Source organism: Daldinia loculata (genome assembly GCF_022478755.1).
Source record: "Daldinia loculata strain CBS 113971 unplaced genomic scaffold F4817scaffold_58, whole genome shotgun sequence".
In the NCBI taxonomy this organism is placed as follows: domain Eukaryota; kingdom Fungi; phylum Ascomycota; class Sordariomycetes; order Xylariales; family Hypoxylaceae; genus Daldinia; species Daldinia loculata.
Window position 1 is genome coordinate 108,445 of NW_026054912.1, and position 19,768 is coordinate 128,212.

A 19,768-nucleotide genomic window follows, 5' to 3' on the forward strand; every position below is an offset into this window, starting at 1 on the left:
AGAGAACAATGAAGGAGATATACTTGGTTGCTCCAGGGTTGCAATGCCTTCCGATCGATTAGAGAAGAAAGGGAATAACAGGGTAGCAAGAAGATCCTGTATCATTAGAGCCAAGACACATGAACCTCGGTATTGCGTTGACAAGTAATTCCTTGCTATTTTACTATAAATCCAGAAGTCATGGTGCGGCCCGGGGTTTATACCTATTAACATCTCCATCACTAATTATTAGAAAGTGTGGGTGCAAATGCATCCCGCATCATGCCAACCGTTAGTTCGTACATCGTAGCTACATCGTGCCTCATAGGTCTTATCACGATACGGGGATTAACATCAAACGAATAGCCAGATTGCATCTCAAGAATCGAGCCAGTAGCATCGCCGTATCATTATCGATTTTTCTTTATTTTCGTCTAGGCCGACCTAGACGATATACATGGCTAATCGCCTATCTACCTCCTCTGCAGTACATTGTCACACGTCAAGAGTAGGCGTGGGGGGCAATATGCATCATCGGGGAATACGGAAGATAGCAACTATCTTCTCTTCCGACCCCCCCTTTACCAAATCACAATCCCGCTACCATGTATATAAGACGAAGGGCGCTCTCGAGGGCCCCGAATCCGACTGCCCACCATGATATCGTTTTGTAGTAAACTCCCGCATTGCCTCATAAACCGCCGGTAATCAGTCTAATCGTACAGACAGACGCTCAAGATTATTCAACGGTGACCGACTTAGCCAGATTTCGTGGGAAATCGACGTTAAGGCCTTCCATAACGGCCAGCCAGTAAGCGATAAGCTGGAGCGGAATGACGTTGAGGATACCCTGCAAGCAGTCGACAGTCTTAGGAACCTCAATCTTCTGCGCGGGACTCGCTTGGAATTCCTCGTCGCCAGGGTTGCAGATAACGATAGGCTGTCCGCCACGGGCAATGACTATACACTTGTTAGGATTGGCTCAGATTAGGCTATAAAGATGGAAATTCCACGTACCTTGTTGGTAAGCATTTAGCGACTTCTTAAATAAGTCATCACGGGTCAAAATCATGATAATAGGGAGGTTCTCGTCAACCAGAGCCAGCACACCGTGCTTCAGCTCACCAGACATGACGGCTTCGCAATGAAGATAAGAAATTTCCTTGATCTTCAGAGCACCCTCGAGAGCGGTCGAGTACTGGCTGCCTCGTCCCAGCAGAAGTAGGGATTTCTGGTTCTTGAAAGTCTTGGAGCAGAGCTCCTTGATAGACTGGTCTAACTTCAAAATCTCCTTGATCTGTGTAGAGATATTGGAGAGACCCTCGATGATCTCCTCGCGCCTCTTCTGCTTGGATGCTCGGTCTTCACTAAGAGATAGGGCAAACATGACCATGGCAACGAATTGCGATGTGTAGGCCTTGGTGGAGGCTACACCGATCTCAGGACCAGCGTTGACGTGAACACCGCAGTGTGTCAGGAGGGAAATAGAAGAGCCAACTACGTTGACAATACCAACAGTGAGAGCGCCACGCTCTAGACAGTATCGGAGGGCCATCAAAGAATCGGCTGTCTCACCTGACTGCGACACGAACACGCATGTGTCGTCACGGAAAACGGGTGCCTCTCTATCGAGGAAGTCGGAAGCCAATTCTACGGCAATCGGGATCTCGGCAAGCTCTTCAAAGATACCTCGGACAGCCATGCAAGAGTGGTAACTTGTCCCGCAAGCAATGAAGATGATACGTCGGCATCGGCGGATAGTCGCGATGTATGATCTTAGACCACCAAGGGTGACGCTCTTGTGTTCGATGTCGAGACGACCTCTCATAGTGTTGACGACGGACTCGGGCTGTTCGAAGATTTCCTTTTGCATGAAGTGGTCGAACTTGCCTTTCATGATCTCCTGGAGCTCAAGCTCCAGAGTCTGGATGCTACGAACATTCGAGCTGCCATCAGCCTTCTTGAGGCGGTGGATATTCAGCGAGCCCTCGTGAATGTGGGCAATGTCGTCATCCTCTAGGTACATGACCTTCTTGGTGTGCTCAACAATAGCCGAAGGGTCAGATGAGAGGAAGAACTCGGCGGGCATGGGCAAGCCATCATCAGTCATGAAAGCTCGAGACTGCGAACGGTGGAGTAGAGATTTGTCGGGGGCGCCAAGTAGGGAGCTCGGAGCCAGGAAGTTATCACTCTGCTTCTTCAAGGCAACGTTCTGCGAGGCAGCCTCGGCGGGCAAGGCGCCATTTTCCTCAGAATATTCTACATCGACGAAGTCGACCTTCATGCGCTTTTGGGTCTTCACACCAATGACAAGGGGCGAACCCTTGCGAGCAGCAATAACCTCGTGGGGGTAGTGGACCGACTTGATCAGTAAACCGTAGGCGCCCTCGAGCTCGGTGATGACGGCCTTAGCAAGGTCGACAAAGTCAATGTGGGGATGTTGGTCGTATAGGTACTTTGTGAGCTTCGCAATGCACTCCGTGTCGGTCTCGGTCTCGAACTTAAAGCCCTTTGCGGAAAGGAGGGTCTTCAATTCCTTGTAATTAGTGATGATGCCATTGTGGACAACTGAAAATTCCCATGTGGGGTCGGATCTGGATACGTGACAGTCGGATTAGCAAGGGGACTCGTAAGCTCTGCTATGTAAAGGAATTTACCGGTGGGGATGGCAGTTCAGCCGAGAGGGAGGACCGTGAGTAGCCCATCGAGTATGGGCGATACCGGCATGGGAGTCGAAAACCTTGGTGAGGTCTGGTTTGGACTCCTCGATGAGCTGCTTGAGCTTAGCAACCTTGCCGACCTCCTTGAAAGCGAGCACCTCGTTCTTCTTGTCGCCGTCGACAGCTATACCAGCCGAGTCATATCCACGATACTCTAGACGAGAGAGACCTATTTAATAAAAAGCCAGTTGTCAGCTTTTGGGTGTCCATTAATTATTGTTTGATATGTATAAGTCTATGCTGCAAAATGCAGGCATCATGTACAGCGGATCGAGGAGAGCGGGATGCGGCAGGTTATCGTGTCTCACCGTTCACCAATGTGTCGAGGATAAACTTCCGGTCCTTCTCGACCAGGTAGTTAATATAACCAAAAATTCCACTGTTATAAAAACTCGAATTAGCACCCCGAATTGACTCTAACAGATCGATCCTCTAAAATTGCTCTTATCCCAACAACTTCATCCCAAAGTCCAAGTAACCGTGACGGCATAGTTCGAACCATGGATTGGGTTGACCGCCAGAATCGCGGACAGGACAAAGCCCCGTTCCGTTTATTGCGAGCGTAGAGCGTAGCAAAATAAAGGATTTTCGATCGAGTTCACATACCACATGTTGCCTGTATCTTGTTGTTGCAGCAAAGTCAGAATATTGGTGGGTTATCTGGCCTGAATTACGGGATTCACTCTTCTCCCTACCTAGGTAGCTCTAGAGGGGTTTCCCGGGGTATCAACGATAAAAACGAAAGGCAATAGCGGTGAGCTTGGTGAAAGCTTTGGGGGGGCAGAATTAGGAAGAAGAAAGGATAGAGTTTCCAGAACTTGTTTGGGGGGGAGGTTTGGGAGGACCAAGCTGGGACTTTTAAAGGTAAAAAGGGTTGTTACGGTATGGCTTTTTCTACGAAAGAACACTGGTGCTGGCATAGGCTTTTAGACTTGGTTGTTACCAAGTGAGGCAGCATGTACGAGGACGTAGCTACCATAATACGTACCGCTACTAGTGGCCCACTAGTAGTGGGCGGTGATGCACCTTTGAGAAGGTAAGAGGGGCTGCCAGGGGGGTAAGGTGGAGGGGGGGAGTGATGTACCTTGCTACGATCGAATCCATGCCTTACCTTACTCGTGCGATGTACGGGCCAAGTATCTTCTCGCTTGCTCTCACTAACTAGCGTAACTTGTGAGGTACCTCTACAACCCTACATCCCACCACAATACCCACAACATCCATCATGCAGCTGCAACGTATGTACATGAGGTAAGTATCAATGATACCGCATCGTATGTGCCTACCGCCTTAAATACCGCCTACTAGGTACATGTAAACTAGTATGTACATGTATGCCACGCACATAGGTACATACATATGTATATATGTACCTAACCTAACCTCAAAGACGCTACAAAGACGCTACAATTTGTAAAAGTTAAACCTCTTCTTTCTCATCCTCCCGTGTCTATTGGACTACCGTGTCTTTGTCTTTCAATTTCGATCTAATCCAATCCCATCGACTTACTCGATCTGTTTTTACTTATCTCTAAGCTACCTACTTAAGTTACTTAACGGTCAGTGGGCTCATGACTCTATGTCCCTCGTTTCCAGTCTCCACCATTCTATCTGTTGCAAAGGGCGGAATCCAGCTATCAGCCCTTGTTTTAGAATCTACCGCCTTGCCATATGTTCTTGTTTTTGTGTTGCTAACCTATCCTCTCTTTTTAACGCAGCCAATCATTGTCACAAACCTATGCAGCGTGCCGAGCCTTTCATCATCTGGGCAACGGCCAGCTTGCTAATACGACGATAATAAATAACTTTGTTGTGTTACAAGAATTACAAGAACTACACCCCGCCCATCTGAACTTCGCCTCCACTCCCGGTTCATAACTCGGAGAACGAAAAAGAATTATGTTGCACCTATTCTCAACGTCGCCAATGACTGTCTCTTCCATCTTTTTTTTCTCTTTTCGTATAATATTGCGACCAGCTGTCTTATGAAAATCTTACTAAATACCGAGCAGATGCTATCAATGCCTGCGCCACCACCCAACGGAGCGTCAATGCTATTCATTGGTGTCTTCGTGTTCAGTGAAGATCGATTTCCAAGGTGCCAGGGCTCGCCGTTTTCCGGATCATCATCCTGGCCGCTGCCCCTTATTTTGGGGCTGTACCTGAGCTGGGGCCATATAGGTGAGGCTTGGCCTAGGCCGGCCAGAACCTTATGTTACCCTCCACCCCAAGCTCCCCTGCTAGCTTGTTGAAAGTCCCGATATCAGAAACAATCCAGCGTCCGAACACGACCCCTCCTGACGACATGTCGAAAAGGGGTCAACGGCGCTCAATGGCAATGACGTGTCGTATATACTCCTGCCTTATCTGCAATATGGCTTTCACAGCAAATAAACAAATCATTATTATCATTTTCCAGCGTTCGGAATGAGTCCCGTACAATTCGAGTAAAAGTCGTCTCGAAGCCCGGTCAATTCCGCAAAGCATGTCGCCATCATCCTTGATAATACATACCTATTAGTGGAACGAAATCGCCCAACGTCAGTCATCCAGATCTTTGGTCTGGTTATTGATCCTTTCAAAAATAAGGCATTTATTATGTATCTGACAAGTCAGTGTCAGCATTCCTTTGTCATCAACCTCCATACAAGGATATCGTGTTACAGGATATCGTATTTCGTTCAACTCTTCTCATCTCAATTCTAATCGCAAGTTGTCGGTGAAGATGCCCGACAACAGATTCTCGGTAGTAATATTACAACTGCGCCGGCCTTTTCTTTGTTTGCCCCCGTCATATGACCGAGTTGCCCAACTTTTTGTTCGTGATGAAACTAAGGACGCCAATATAGTAATTCGAGTCAGCTCTACCTGTTACCAACACACACCATAACTTGCGCCGTCGCCTAGTTAGTGACTCGCGCCTGGTAAAGTTAGCTAAGAATAGCATCAACGCATAAACACGATCTACCCAATAGGAATCCCTGCAAGGTTCGTACCTGGCCGCCGGTTACCAGTCATGTAGCATTGCCGGCAACCCACCATTCTAATGTCAGATTGACAGGGTAGAAGGGCTTGATGTATTTATCCCGGAGGCCTACAGTTCGTGGAAGTCCGAACGACACATCTCTCAACACGGCACGTGGTAGTATCGCATCTTGTTTAATTTAGTTGGTTGGAGATCTCGCTATGCGCAACGTCATCTAATAAGTAGTATTTATCACGAAGTGATACAGCGTATTTGTGATCAGGGGTGGTTTAGTCGTAAATGTGACTTTACAATTCGCAAAACTATTTGCGTGCTCTATACGATTCATGCACCATTGCTCCAATAAGATGAATACATGACAGATAGAAAACATATTTAATATCTTCATTTACCCTTAGTGCTGCTAGTAATAATTAGCTAACCCAGATTAGAGACTTTGAGGGTGATTACTCCAGTAGTAGCCTGAATAGGATACTGAAGTCATCCATATTCACACCTCGAACCCCCACGCTCTCTTGCCAGTTTGGAGTTTGCCCAGTGTGAGCCTACGTATGTAGTTCGCAAACACGACTAGCATATTCCTTATACGATCACAGCTAGCCATACAGTAGCTCTCTACGCTAGGGAGAACCCGTCTCCATGTCTCGTATATTTCATGACCCCGCAAGAAGCCAGGAATGGAGGCTTTTAATCAACAATACGGATTATCAACGTCAATCCAAGTGTTCAGTTTCAACGCCGCGAAATTAAGGTTATTGAAACTAGAAAAGTCTCTGCCAAGTGACCAAGTTGGTAAGAGGCTCATATTATAGACGTGCATGCATCCCTAACACATGGGTCCGAGGCTGAGCTGGCCAATCCACGGAACGGTTAGCCCTACACATACACATTCTCGTCCATGGACCTTCTCAGCCCTATGATCCTATCTGTCTAGGCGCGTATATTCTAGCCAATAGGCAGCTTGATTCTATCAGCTCCTTGGAATATAGGCGCTTGTGGCTGGTTTCGACTGGGGGGGTCTTGCAAGAGTCCTATAGGCAATTTTAAGACCTTTCCCCCACTATCCCGTCCATAGTATATAGACAAGAAGTTGGCATGGGAGGTATATGCCAAGTTTCTTCCGAGATAAACTTGGGACGACGACGGACGTATGTGGAGCTGTATTACTTCAGGTTCGACCCCGGCCACATACAGACACCTATCATTCCAGGACGAGTAGACCCGATTACTAGAAATTTCTAACGATAGACCATCATAAACGAGGCTTATCGAAGCTACAGAAACTCCACTTGCTGATTGCTTCATGCGGACTACCATGTAACTCTACTCACCGCACTTTCTAAGGTTACCTCAAGGAGCACCGTGTAGGTTAAACATCCAGCTTATTTCAAAAACTCCAAAAAAATTAAGAGCTCTATACACTTATCCTCTATAACTCAAATTCCTCTCGTAGGGCGCTGTGCTTGTACTTCTTAGCGTATAGTTCGATATATGACCAGAAAGCATTTAAACTCCAGTGAAGCTAATTGTATAACACCCTCACTCGTGTCTTTAGATTACTTAACGCTTTCCCAATAACTATATCCACGAGGCTCTTAACCTTTTTCCATCCTAATAAGACCAACGTAGACGTCGACAGGAAAGTAGCAAGAGAACTATGACCGCCTAGAAAATAACCCCCTGTTTACTCTAACTATACGCTCATCCTCGCTGCATGATACTGTATCCGGTTCTCGGTACTGGGTGTCATTTTCCCTAATAAATACTAATAAATACCTACACCGGACGATCTCCTATGAAATAAGCACTACGCTTTAACTTGGAAGTTCTGTAACGCTTTATCTGAAGCCTTGACCCTCCAATACTCAATCTATGAACAACGTGGGCTGACCTCCGAGGACCTTTATAGGTGATAAAGGGTATCGTAACTCCAACTTAACTCTACGTTTAGAGAAATATTGCGTCAGTATACAGCATCAAGATTGGCGGTCAAAGATAACAAACGCTTCAGATATATGCCTCGCGGAAGGCCCCTCCAGAATGTAGCCCATAGGGTTTACCTAAAAGAACGATGCAATATCTTTGGAAGACCTTCGCTTAGTTCTTCCTAGAAAATAATCTTACTCTCATATATATATCAGCCCTAGCTACTAAACTACCCGGGTCCTGAAATCCCTAGGACGGGCTACGAATTAGTATATGGTGTTCTCTGTTCCGAGCAAAGCCACACACCTTGTTCTAGTGGAGTATAGTAGCACTAAAAGGGAACCAGGACATAGAGATTACCTACTCACGTTACCTGATCAAAACAAATAGAACTCTACGGATGTATCCGTAGATAGCCGTATATACATATAATCATGATCTTACCTACGGTATAACGTCTCCCGTACTACAGGCGTCGCATAAAAAAAGACCCAGAAGTGTTTGCTGGGTTGCAATACACGACTGCCAACAGCAAAGTGTAACGAAAAAATTCTACAACATCCCTCAACAACAACGCTTTACACGAGACCGATTACGGCCAAATAAACCGACCCCGTGCTCCCTAGTTACCTGTAAGCCGTACTAGAATATTGATGTGATGATAACGTTTGCAAGACAAGTAAGAAAAAAGGGGAAGGCAAGGGAAACACAATAAGCTCATAAGATCGTGTCCTTGATCATATTATTAGCGAGGCCGCTGAGAGACCTCGCCTGCTTTCTACATATTTGATAATCGTACACTGAGGCTTAGTCTACTTATGCAGTTGGCCGGGGCTTTAGAAACCCGCCTACGCAGGAAAATAGGCGGGAATAGCTACCAACTACTGATACTGCCTCGTGATGCGTTGTTCGGTCTGACTCCCTAACGGCTCGCTAGAAACGAGTTAGAGAGATGCGTCCCGCTGAATAGGTCCTCCCCTTCCAAATACTAGCTATACCTGTGGCTCTTGTCTCATAGCTTCTGGTACTCTAGCTTGCCTTCCAGCTTCTTCGCTTCCGCTAACTTTCGAACCGCCTTGTTGAAATCGTCTTGGTTGACGGCGTCTCGGTAGGCCTTGATCGCGAATAGACCGCTGTAAAATTGAAGGATTAGCACATCTTTTTTTGTATAGTATAAACCGCTAGGCAGGGGATGTAAAACTTACGCCTCCGTGACCACGTTTCGAAGATCGGCCCCGTTCAGGCCATCGCTCATCTTGACTACGCTCTCGAAGTCAATCTCGCCTTCAGTGACGACGCTTTGGGCATGAATCTTGAGAATCTCAAGACGGCCGACCTCGTTCGGCAGCGGGATCTCGATCTTTCGGTCGAGACGACCGGCACGTAGTAATGCGGGATCCAGGGTGTCGGGTCGGTTCGTGGCCATGATAATCTTGGTCTTGCCCAAGTAGTCGAAACCGTCTAGCTGGTTGAGTAGCTCCATGAGCGTGCGCTGGATCTCTCGGTCCGCACTAGTACCTTCCGAGAACCGTCGACCGCCGATGGCATCGATCTCGTCCATGAATATGATGCACGGCTCGTGCTCCTTGGCATACCCGAACATTTCTCGTATAAGTCGCGCCGATTCGCCGATGTACTTGTCGACGATAGCTGAGGAAACGACTATCCGTGTAGAATCCAAGCATTAGCCAAACTAGATAACTAGCATAGTTGTATAATGTAGAATAGAAGTTCTAGGCATACCTTTCAAGAAATTCGTCTCTAAACTGCTAGCTACAGCTCTTGCCAACAGCGTCTTTCCTGTACCCGGAGGTCCATATAGCAGCACACCCTTGGGCGGCTTGATACCCACTCTTAGGAATAGCTCCGGGTTCTTCAGCGGTAACTCGATGACCTCACGTAACTCGCGGATCTGGTCGTTGAGACCACCGATACCAGCGAAAGAGACTTGGCCGGGGTCCTCCAGTGACATGTTGTAGACGAGGGGGTCAACTTCTCGAGGTAGCATTCGCATGATTGTCAGCGTCGTCATATCGAGCGCTACACGAGTTCCCTGCTTCAGCTTGGCCTTGTCGACTTTCGATCTGCATCCGACGACGTATCGGGGACCTGAAGAGGCCTTGACGATAACTACAGGAACAAGCTGAAGTCAGTATGTATTTCTAACGGAGGTTCCAAGTAGTTTGGGTTGGTGGCGGTAGCGACGTACATCTTTCCTCATCCAGCTGCTTTAGGACTTCACCGATAATCTGCCCGACACTTTGCAGGGCCTTGATGTTCTCTTCGGTCTGGTTGAACTCCTTCTCTAATCCTTTGATTTCCACGCGCAAGGCTTTGAGCTTCGATTCCCATTCTCGCGACTCGATGAGCTTGGCTCGGAGCGCTTGGAGCGCATGGTCCCGTTCTTGGTCCGAGGCCATGGTCGGTGGTTGATGATGATACGGATTCGGAAGAGGATTAAATGGTAGTAACAAATGATGGACACCGAGTATTCGTTTGGAAGAAATGTAGGTCGCTGACGTGTTGAGAATAAATGGTGTCGTGCAGGGAATCGGAATGGGTTTGCGGATGGAAAGTTAATTAGATGGAGCTTAAAGGCTTAAAGACGAGGCCGTTAGCCGTTGCTGGTAGCTGATGAAGCTTCCGTTTGCCTGGTCGGGCCTGCTAAACTTGGACCCACTGTAGCCCGAACTTCTGCCGCACTACGTACGTGATATGTGTACCTGAGTGGATACATTACGTAATCTACACTCATATGTCTACATGTCTACATGGATTTGAATGTTGATTAACACAGGTAGGTGACAATACAATTTCATTTATAGAAGAGAATAATGATAATTATTACATGCTATGTACTGCCTCTCGTAATATTAACAACATTGAAGGTAAAAAAAGGTATCTATAATCTATAATACATGTATATGCTAATGATGAATGACTTGGGAATAATTTCCATTGCTTTAAAGGCTAAAGTATTGTGTATCTCAAAACTTAGCTAAACAAGCTAATTATCTGCTATAGTCGAAGTTGATTAAAAATATAAAGTTTGATCGTTCATTAACTTATCCTGCAATTTAAACCTCTCGATGAGGATCAAAATAATACAGTGCAGCCAATATGCTCCTGGGGTATATGGTGTAAATCGTGATGCAGCAGCGTCCTTGTTACCTATATATGTAGCATGGTTACCAGCAACTGAGCTGATACAGTGACTCTGCAAAGTTCCGGAGACGGAACTTTCTGTGTAGAACGTCATAAACGTGAACTCGTAAAAAGAAAAAAAAATGATAAACACACAAATGATAAACACACATCCGTCATTGTGATTCGGCTTCGGCTTCGGCTTCGGCTTCTGCTTCTGCTTTTTCCCACTCGGTTGTGATCTCCTCTCGCACCGTCCGGCACCATTTCCAGATTGCCGCCTCGAAGTCTACCCATACTTGGGGGTCGGTGTTGTAGACTACTCCCATAACGTCCACCTTCAGCATCACTTCATATCGCAGCTCGGCCGCTTTAATCCAGTATCGCAAGTTCTCTGCGCACCGATACGGCTTTTGTGTGTCCGTGTGGAAGGTTCCAATGGCGCCAAAGCGTCGCCGTGACTTCTTGACTGCTGTGTTATGAAGCTTAACAAGCTTTAGACCGTTCTGCAGGCTCTCTAGGAATGGGGTTGGCAACTGTGTCGCTTCGCCAACTGGCGTCCACAGAGGCAACGGTTCAGCTTCGGTGTCGATCGAGCTTAAAAACGCAATCTCGCGCTCGATTTCTCTTCCCGACCAGTCACCCTTTATCCACGTCCAGCTAGCCCTCTCGGCACGTTCGGCCTTCTCTATCTCTTCCTCTCTGCGAAGCATGGTGCGTATACTTTCGATCCATGAAGTCATCGTATTGTGCTCTTCGCCACGAGGACCGCCGGCAAAACACCTAGTTGCCATGTGTTTTAATACCTCCATGACAGAAAGCAGCTCCGAGCGTATCTCTTTTTCGGACTTGATAGAGTCCAAACGGTCTGGATGCTCGTGCGCCGTGTAGTAGATCTTTGCAGCGCGAATAGCTAGTGTCATCACGTCGAGCAATTGTACTCCTTGGACTTCGTACATCGTTTGCGTTGGCTTGGCATGCCCTGGAGATCGAGTTGACGAATTTATCGGCGCCGCCTCTACAAGTGTTTTCGAGGCAGCGTCCAGCGCCTTCGTTAGGTCTGCTTTCATCTCTTCAGCCGTGGGAGGTTTAGGAATATGTTTCTCCCGATGATTATAGGTGCTTGTAGTTGGTGGTAAGACATCCATATCTGGATCTTCGAAATCATCCCAATAGAATCCCTCTTGGTCTTCACTGGGTGACTCAACCATGAGACCATTACCAAAACTCTGAGCACCAAGGTCTGGGCTGCTGCCTATGGAGGAAGAAGAGTCTACATCCGAGCCGGAGGCTTTCTGGTTTAGCACGGCAGAGGGATCCAACAGTGATAAGTCTAACGTGGCTCTCGGGTGTCTTTTTCTTGCTAGCTGCCCTCCTTTTCCATCTAACAGCCCTGTCCTTGCAAAGTAGTACTGAAGATGAGATATACTTCCCAAACTCAGAACACTCTCTCGATGCCTTGCACTGGTAGCAAAGTCTGTCCTTTGCGGTTTTGTATAACCACGTCTCTTTAGAGGCCTATCTAGACTTATTGTAGACAAACGCGATGAGGCGTAGCTTGAAGAAGACAGCCTAGATGTATCACTAACTAGTGAATCTCGATACGAACCGTCAGCACTCGAGGCACGAGAGGCGGATGATGTGGTCGAAAGAATCCGAGCCGAGTCTGCCCTGTTAGAACCTATGGCTGGACGAGGGGCTCTCTCGGGTGAGGGAGAGTCGCGGCGAAAGGTTGGTCGCTCATTTTGGTTAGTTGCCATGACTGATGCCCTGAAATATGGGGTTTTAGTAATCTGGCTGGGGAAGACAGCGGTTTAAATTTAGTAGCTGCGGTGTTGATCGAATCGCGGAGGAGGTTTCGATATCAGAATAGAAAGGCGAAAAAAACGAAAGGCGGAGAGCGCAGGGCCAAATGAGCGTGGGTCAAGGCTGTTCAACAGCTTCGGGTTAGATACTCCTAGGTAGTTATAGTCTGTCAAAAGAGCGTTGCCTGATATTCGAATGAGCTTGTGCATCCACGAGAGATATGAAGAAAGTAAATGATATGAAACGAGGGTCGATGTCGAGTCATGTATCGGGGAATAAGGAATAAACAATCACACATGTGGCCGTTTCCCGTTTTCCGTTTCCCCCCCATGAGAATCAATTAAGGCAATTAAGGCTATTAAGGAACATCTTACCTTATCTACTTCGTGCCTAGCGCTACCCAGTTATTCAGCACATCCGTAAGGAAGTGGGACTTCGGGGAAGGAACCAGGGGTCATATATAGAAGATTACCATATATACAATCGTTTTTTTAGTAAGGTGGTTATTCTATTCGCGTCGAGCCGGTCCTCGGTTAGTGGAGACGCGTAAAACGAAATGGGATAGCCGTCTTTTGCCCCTTTTTTATGCTCTTATTAGTACCTTATCATCTCTTATTACCCAACACAACTCCATGAATGTGAATCCTTTCACATTCGGATTCTTTATGTGTCTTCACCTCAACTAAATTAGTAGTATTCATAAAGGTGACGATCATTCAACATAATAATGACTTTGTAGCTACTTCGTACTTAGGTAGGTATTGTTTAGATGTTTAGAAAGCTAAGCTACTGTGTAATCGAAGTCGGTGCGTTCGTCTAGTTGGGCTGGGCAATAAAATTTAATTACATTGTTGAGTACGAAAGCCTGTCTGACGCTACGGATCCCCCCTTTCTCCTTTAATTACGGTGGTTTGTTTTTTTCATCGAGATGTCTGACAAGCTGTGTAACTGTGTCTAATGCTTTCTCTCTACATCAGCAACATTCTATTGCTCAATTACCCCGCGAATAGCACGAATAGCGTATAGACAACTGTCAGTCCTGCAGCAAGGTAATGCATAATGCGTGTGATAGCGTTTCTAGAAGCCGGGGATACTTTACTTTCTATGTAACGACCAGACTTACCCCTAGGCAAGTTAATTATATCTATTTGAGAATCAGTATGATGACGTAAGGCCTAGGATAGCTTAGGTACCCAGTCTGCCAGTACCATATGATCTATGAAAACCATTGACATAACTACCTAATGAAGAATTAACTTTACATATCTTAGATATTATTGACATAATTTTCATTGATCATAAATTTACTACCAGGTACTCGGAGACTTGTGAATAGATATGTTCAATTCACATCCTCATTTCGATGGAATCCTGCAGCGTCGTAATGTTTCATTTTGCGTCTTTCCCGATCCTAGCAAAGCTGGCCCGGAATAAGATATGCTGGGTGGCCTGGTCCTTGCGGTCCTAGCTGTCTTAACCATGAGCTTTAACGTAAACCATGTGGCATGCTCGGGGGTTTGCGTGCACGAGACACTTCTAGGTATTATTCTTCAATATTTACTGTCATAATGGTTACAAGGGACGGGCAGTGAGATCTTTGACTAAATGGCAAGGCGACATAAAGGATGGGTTCAACGCTAAATGAGGGAAGCGTTGCGATGATATGCCGAACCGGTTCGTCACTGTAAGGCGGGAGAGTCTGGACATGTCACGATCCGCAAAGGGAACCTTGTCGCTATTATCTCCACACTGATTTCTCGTTATTACCACCTCACTACATATATACATACCTACAGAGGTACTGTTTTCTGCTATGTAGCTGGGCTGACGGGCTGATGGGCTGCTGGGGCATTCTCACTAGAGACTGGGTCTGATGAACAAATGGCTGTCGCCCGGGGGTAAGGAGAGAAGGAAAAGTTTCAAGTTGCCTCGCTGACTATTAATAAAACAAAAACGAAGCCTTAGAAGACGAAGTTATTTTGCTGCTTTATTTCCACCTTTTACCATCTTCGTCTCCCTCTTTTGGTGATTCCCTATGTATTATATTTTATATTGTATTAGTATCATATGCATCATATGCATCATATGCAAGCCAATATCCAATTGACTGGTTTATGGCAGATGCCTGAATCATTGCTTTTTCATTCATTCCGACCGAGTGCAACGGTCCGAGACAGCTAAGGTGGCTTGGAAGTTGAACTGGTTGGGCATTGACACTTCTTAACTTAACACAGACGAAAACTTTGTCATCTTTACCTTCGTTTTCAAGCTTACCACGCAACTAGCGACCTAAAGGCCCTTACGTTGACTTATAATCAAACATACGCGTAGCCATTCGTTCTACGCCTTCCGACCTGCAGCTCCGATACGAACACCATAAAAATAAAAATCAACAACGCCAAACTAGTGTCGTATCTTCTACTAGTTACATAAAGTGACCAAGGTGATTGGCCTCTCTCGACCCGGGTAGAATCATCGAGGACTTTTCGATCGCTTCGGATAGGCTTGAAGACGGGTGTTTTAAAGAATACGGACCAATTACCGACCGGCGACAGTGCTGAATTACCAATATACGCCGGAATTGGTTCTGACCCACCGGGCCCTTAGAATTGGAAGTCATTAGACATTAGACGGCGGCCTGAGTGGAAGCTTTTCGCACGTCCTTGCCTGCGCTAGGTGCTACACAAGTACGGTACTGCGTTCTGAAAGGGGGAGGTACTTTACCTTTGGAGGTACCTGCCTGAAATTTCATTGCGAACTAAGCATTATTGGTTCAATTTGGTTGTAGCAACTTATCGCATGTGTAAGTACCGTACCTCTTACTTGTACAAGGTCTGTAAAAGGTCTGGGGCAGGAGATACGCTGAGGATACGCTGAAGAAGCAACGAACAACATAAGGTGCTTCTGTACTTTATTTGTGACAGTACATCGAATCCGCGCTCCCCCCCACACCAATCAAGCCTGTACGACTCCGCCGACACGCCAATTCCTCCTCGTCTCGACCACGTTACGTGTAATTCTATCCCAGAAAAAAATAGGAGATCATACCGTGGCTGCAAGAAAAAAACAAGGAGCCCATCACCTATGTCTGTGCAGCTGCAGTAGGAAGTGGGCAACAACACAGACTGCTGCCTCATCTAGACGCTAGAGAAGAAGGGTTAAGAATCCCGAACAGGAAAAAGAGAAAAAAAAGAAGGATAATAAAAAAAATAAAAGTGATATATTCCAAAGCACTTATCACTTATATCGGTAAATGACAGGCCCATTTGGAGCCGGTCCAGCTGCAGAAGCACCAGCACCAGATGCAGCAGCAGCAGCAGTGCCAGCTTCTTCACCATCACAAAACCATCTCCACGACCAACACTATATCACCCGGCCGCTTTCTTCCTCTCGCCAATCTCCCACCACCCCGACGGCCTCCGCTTTTTCGGACCCAGGATTTCCTGATCCTGAACAGCAACAACAAAATGCCGCCGACCCGCCTCTCGATCTTTTGACATTTTCTGACGTCCCGACCAATCTGGTACAGCTAGGACCTCTCCCTACCGACTATCATAACAACATCAACAATAATAATAATTCTCCCACAATTAAGGCCAAGCATCATCAAGCACGTAGACCTTCTCCTGGCTTGGCAGCTCGTCTCAAAGCTCTAGGTTTCGGTGGCCAAAGACAGGCTTCGTCTTTGCCCTCATCGCCATCCCATGAAAACGTCGGCCGGTTACCGGAAGACCAGCTGCGGCTACTCGACCAAAAGCATCAGAACAATTCTACCGAGCTTGTCGTCGAGCGACGCGGTCGTCCTTGGAAAGGTGCTGGTGCACCTCTCCAATTGTTAAGGTCCAGATCTAGCCGCGACTCATTTCGGAAGAAGAGTGCCAACGAGGAAGAAAGACCTATCTCACTCGTTCAGGCCGAGTCCTCTTCCAAGCCTGAGCTACTGCCGGAGATAATAGAGGCGCCGCCATTGGAAATGGACACCAACAAATATCGATTGCCCGACCACACGAATGGAAATGGCACTAAAGCGCAGCTCGATACTCGGAGGAAGCACATCGAACGAGACTCGCGCGTTCCGAAATTAGAGATCGTCGACGACTCCGAAACGCCACCTCCTTTGCCCCCTAAAGATACGCCTCCTGGGAGTGCAACTCCTGCTGATTTTACCTCCGACTTACCATCCTACTTTAATCCCCTCGGTCTTCAGCGCGCAGGGTCCATATATACGATATCCCGCGCGTCGTTTGCTAACCAGCTTGCCCAGCTTACTGCGCTCCAGCTGCCCGATGCCGAGTTATTGTCGAGTAAGGTCGCCGCTATTCCCACGGCCCAAGCGGCGGCGAAGGCCTTACTGGGTGCTGCTGAACAGATACGAAGTTGGATCTCGAAAGCTTCTGAAGTCATCGGAGGCCTAGATAGCGATGATGATGTCGAATGGGCCGCGGCCGGGGGCAGAGAAGGGTATGAAGAAGTGGAAAACGCCATCACAAGATTTGAGGGGCTTATCAATGTCTACGTGGGCGCTATTGAAGAGCTCCAAAGCAGGCCAGATATTGCTAGCGTATCCAGCGATGATCTCCAAAAAGCGGTCACGCAGATGGAAGCTATTATGAATGCATGGGCTAAGATTCGGCACACTCTGAATAATGTCAAAGGCCAGGTCGAGACGGCTATGGAGTGGGAGGAGCTGTGGAATATGGTTCTAGGCGATATCCAGAATGAAATGGACGAGCTAAGCCGATTAATATTCGAAATGGAGGAACGGCGCCATAAATCCATGATAGCCGTTTCAAGTGGAGATGGAATAGATATAGGCGACCTAGAGACTATCATCGAAGAGACGCCACCAGCTGTCATGCGCAATAACCGATTTAGTGTGCCATCGTTTCCGCTTAGTCCAAGCTCTCCAGGAACTCCTGCACTCACCCAAGATGACTCGAGCTTACTTGCACTATTCGCGCGGATGCAACCCCTGAGAGCATCATTAGACTTTTTACCCATGCGACTCTCGGTATTTGAAGCGAGAGCTTCTGGGGCCTTCCCAACAGCCTGCGAAGAACTGGAAATGAGGAGAACAGGCTTGGAGGCTAGCTACAAGAAACTTGAGAAGGACGCCGAATCCCTTAGAAAGGAGCTTGGCGAGGACAAGTGGGTTCTCGTTTTTCGCAGTGCTGGTAGGCAGGCTCAGAAGATGATCGAGTCTGTAGACCGGAGCATGGCAAAAGTGTACGAGGCAGTAGACCAAGGTTTACAGCACTCCAGCCCCGCGGCGATGAGCAAGAAGATCGAGAGCTACGAGGCAAAGAGGGTACATTACGGACCAGCAATCGAGCGTGTGCTCTCTATCATCGACAAGGGTGTCAAGGATAGACTTACTGTGAACGGCGAAATTCTTCGGCTTCATAACGAGTTAGAATCCAAGTGGGAGGAAGCAAGAGAATCCATGAGAAGGCTAAGCGTCACCATAGAGGAGATTCAGTCTAAAAAGCATAGCCAACAGCTACGAGACTCGATCTCCAGTATGCTCTCGAATGATAGATCAACTACTGCTAGCGGCAATGAGACTCCGGGAAGTTCGCCGCCATCATCAGTCGTCATGTCCAGCATAGGTCTAGAATCAAACAGTTCCTTAACACAGCATAAGAGGCGTACTACTACAAGCGGCGGAAGTCATCTACCTCAGCCTGCTACGGCTCGTAGAAGTAGTTCGAGTTTGGCCCCTCCTTCACGGCGACCCCCTGGATCTCGACTCTCTACATTCCAACCGAGTACTACTAGCCTGACCACGCCGCCTCGAAGTGGTAGTGTCACACCTCTCACCCGTCTCCCAAGATCCAATTCCAGTGGCGCTGATAGCCGCCCGCGATGGAATGGTTCTACAAATACCAATGATTCCGATGTAGGACATAACTTCAAACCGCTCACCCTTACTACCCCCAGTCCATATGCTAAAGAAACGTCTTCCGTGCGCTCGGCATCCGCGCTTGGGCAGTCTTCCGGGGGCTCAAAGCTTCCTCTCCGCAGTCCATTAGCAATGGCAACTTCATCCTCACCAGCTCCTGAGGATACACCTCCTAGGAAGAGTACGTCTCGGCTCTCCTTCCGTGACCGGATTAATGCTGCTGCTTCTGCGGGACAATCTGTTCCGCCGTCGGCAGCTAAGTCTCGGTTCGCAACACAAGGGTCTTCTACCTTTGATAGTCGAAGAGCTTCACTCCAGCCGCCAAGGCTAGATTTTGGTCTGAGCGATGCTAGGCGATCGGCTAGTTCCTTGTCAACGAGCAACCGCCGGATTAGTTTACTCCCTCAACCTAAGTCGAAGATGGACGATTCAACTGGCCGCCACAGCCCACAGGCCACTGCTGCGGCACGTGCTGCTATGCACAGGGGTAGCACTCCGATAGAATCGAAGCCAAAAGATAACAAACCCCGTTGGCACTTTTAGGTAATGAACACGTTATGTTGCTAAATAGCCTCGCGGGTCACAGCGAGCGTAACGACGGAGGACCAAGTCACTCCCTTGTAGTATCCCGTTTGTCGGAGTCCCGCAAGACGGGCTTATCTCCTTGTCTTCGATTCTACTTCAATGACACCACGAAGGACTATTGTTTTTCTTTCGATCTTATTAGCATTCAAGTTATACAATCGTTAACGGGTTAGCGGCCAGTACGAATCTCGTTGGCATGAGGCAACCGAGCTAAGCCGCTACGTTTCCCTTGGAGTTTGGATTATCCATCACATATCCATATTCATCCCGCGATACTTGACGCGGAAACGAGGGTAGACGCAGCATGGTAAATGCGGAGGTGGGCCAAGGCGTTCTTAGGGTATTTTTAGGTTTCAACAGGGGTCATCATGGAAATGGTCCCATCACAGTGATACCTATTATTTATGTCTTTTTATTATATCCAAACCCCATTCCTGCTATAAGCATTCTTTGGAGAGGGAGGCAGTCGTTGGCATATAACTGAAGGGGCGAGCGGGCGCTTTTGTGGTTCTAGAGGTTGAACAGATTGAGCATGTCGAGATGGAGATATGTGCGAGAGAGAGACTCGTAGGAGTCTTAGCGAGAAGACAAGGTGAGACAGAGGGGTATTTCACCGTCCCTCTAGGCAAGCGGGACGGTGAACCCCGGGACTAGAAGCAAGCATTGTGTTGTACGATATATATCTACTATCTACTGTACCTACGTAGCGCATTCATTCAT

At 47.5% G+C, this 19,768-nt stretch overlaps 4 protein-coding genes across 4 annotated transcripts; 1 reads left to right on the forward strand and 3 right to left on the reverse strand.

Annotated features, from left to right (window-relative positions):
* Positions 1-328: 328 nt before the first annotated feature.
* On the reverse strand, positions 329-3,310 carry F4817DRAFT_367974 (glutamine:fructose-6-phosphate amidotransferase; the record flags this gene model as incomplete). The annotated part of the gene is made up of 5 exons (XM_049307193.1): positions 329-939; positions 997-2,573; positions 2,637-2,868; positions 3,008-3,090; positions 3,306-3,310. 5 exons carry the CDS (start codon positions 3,308-3,310, stop codon positions 719-721), a joined length of 2,118 nt encoding a protein of 705 aa, XP_049155646.1. The 3' UTR covers positions 329-718.
* A 4,992-nt stretch (positions 3,311-8,302) lies between these two features.
* On the reverse strand, positions 8,303-10,242 carry F4817DRAFT_348304 (P-loop containing nucleoside triphosphate hydrolase protein). The gene is made up of 4 exons (XM_049304669.1): positions 9,821-10,242; positions 9,355-9,741; positions 8,817-9,273; positions 8,303-8,744 (listed from the first exon to the last, which is right to left on the reverse strand). Exons 1-4 carry the CDS (start codon positions 10,029-10,031, stop codon positions 8,624-8,626), a joined length of 1,176 nt encoding a protein of 391 aa, XP_049155647.1. The 5' UTR covers positions 10,032-10,242; the 3' UTR covers positions 8,303-8,623.
* Positions 10,243-10,429: 187 nt separating this feature from the next.
* Positions 10,430-12,957, reverse strand: F4817DRAFT_348305 (uncharacterized protein). Its single transcript, XM_049304670.1, has one exon. The coding sequence runs from the start codon at positions 12,513-12,515 to the stop codon at positions 10,932-10,934; it is 1,584 nt and encodes a 527-aa protein (XP_049155648.1). The 5' UTR covers positions 12,516-12,957; the 3' UTR covers positions 10,430-10,931.
* Positions 12,958-15,252: 2,295 nt separating this feature from the next.
* Positions 15,253-19,179, forward strand: F4817DRAFT_233618 (KAR9-domain-containing protein). Its single transcript, XM_049298950.1, has one exon. The coding sequence runs from the start codon at positions 15,815-15,817 to the stop codon at positions 19,004-19,006; it is 3,192 nt and encodes a 1,063-aa protein (XP_049155649.1). The 5' UTR covers positions 15,253-15,814; the 3' UTR covers positions 19,007-19,179.
* Positions 19,180-19,768: the final 589 nt, after the last annotated feature.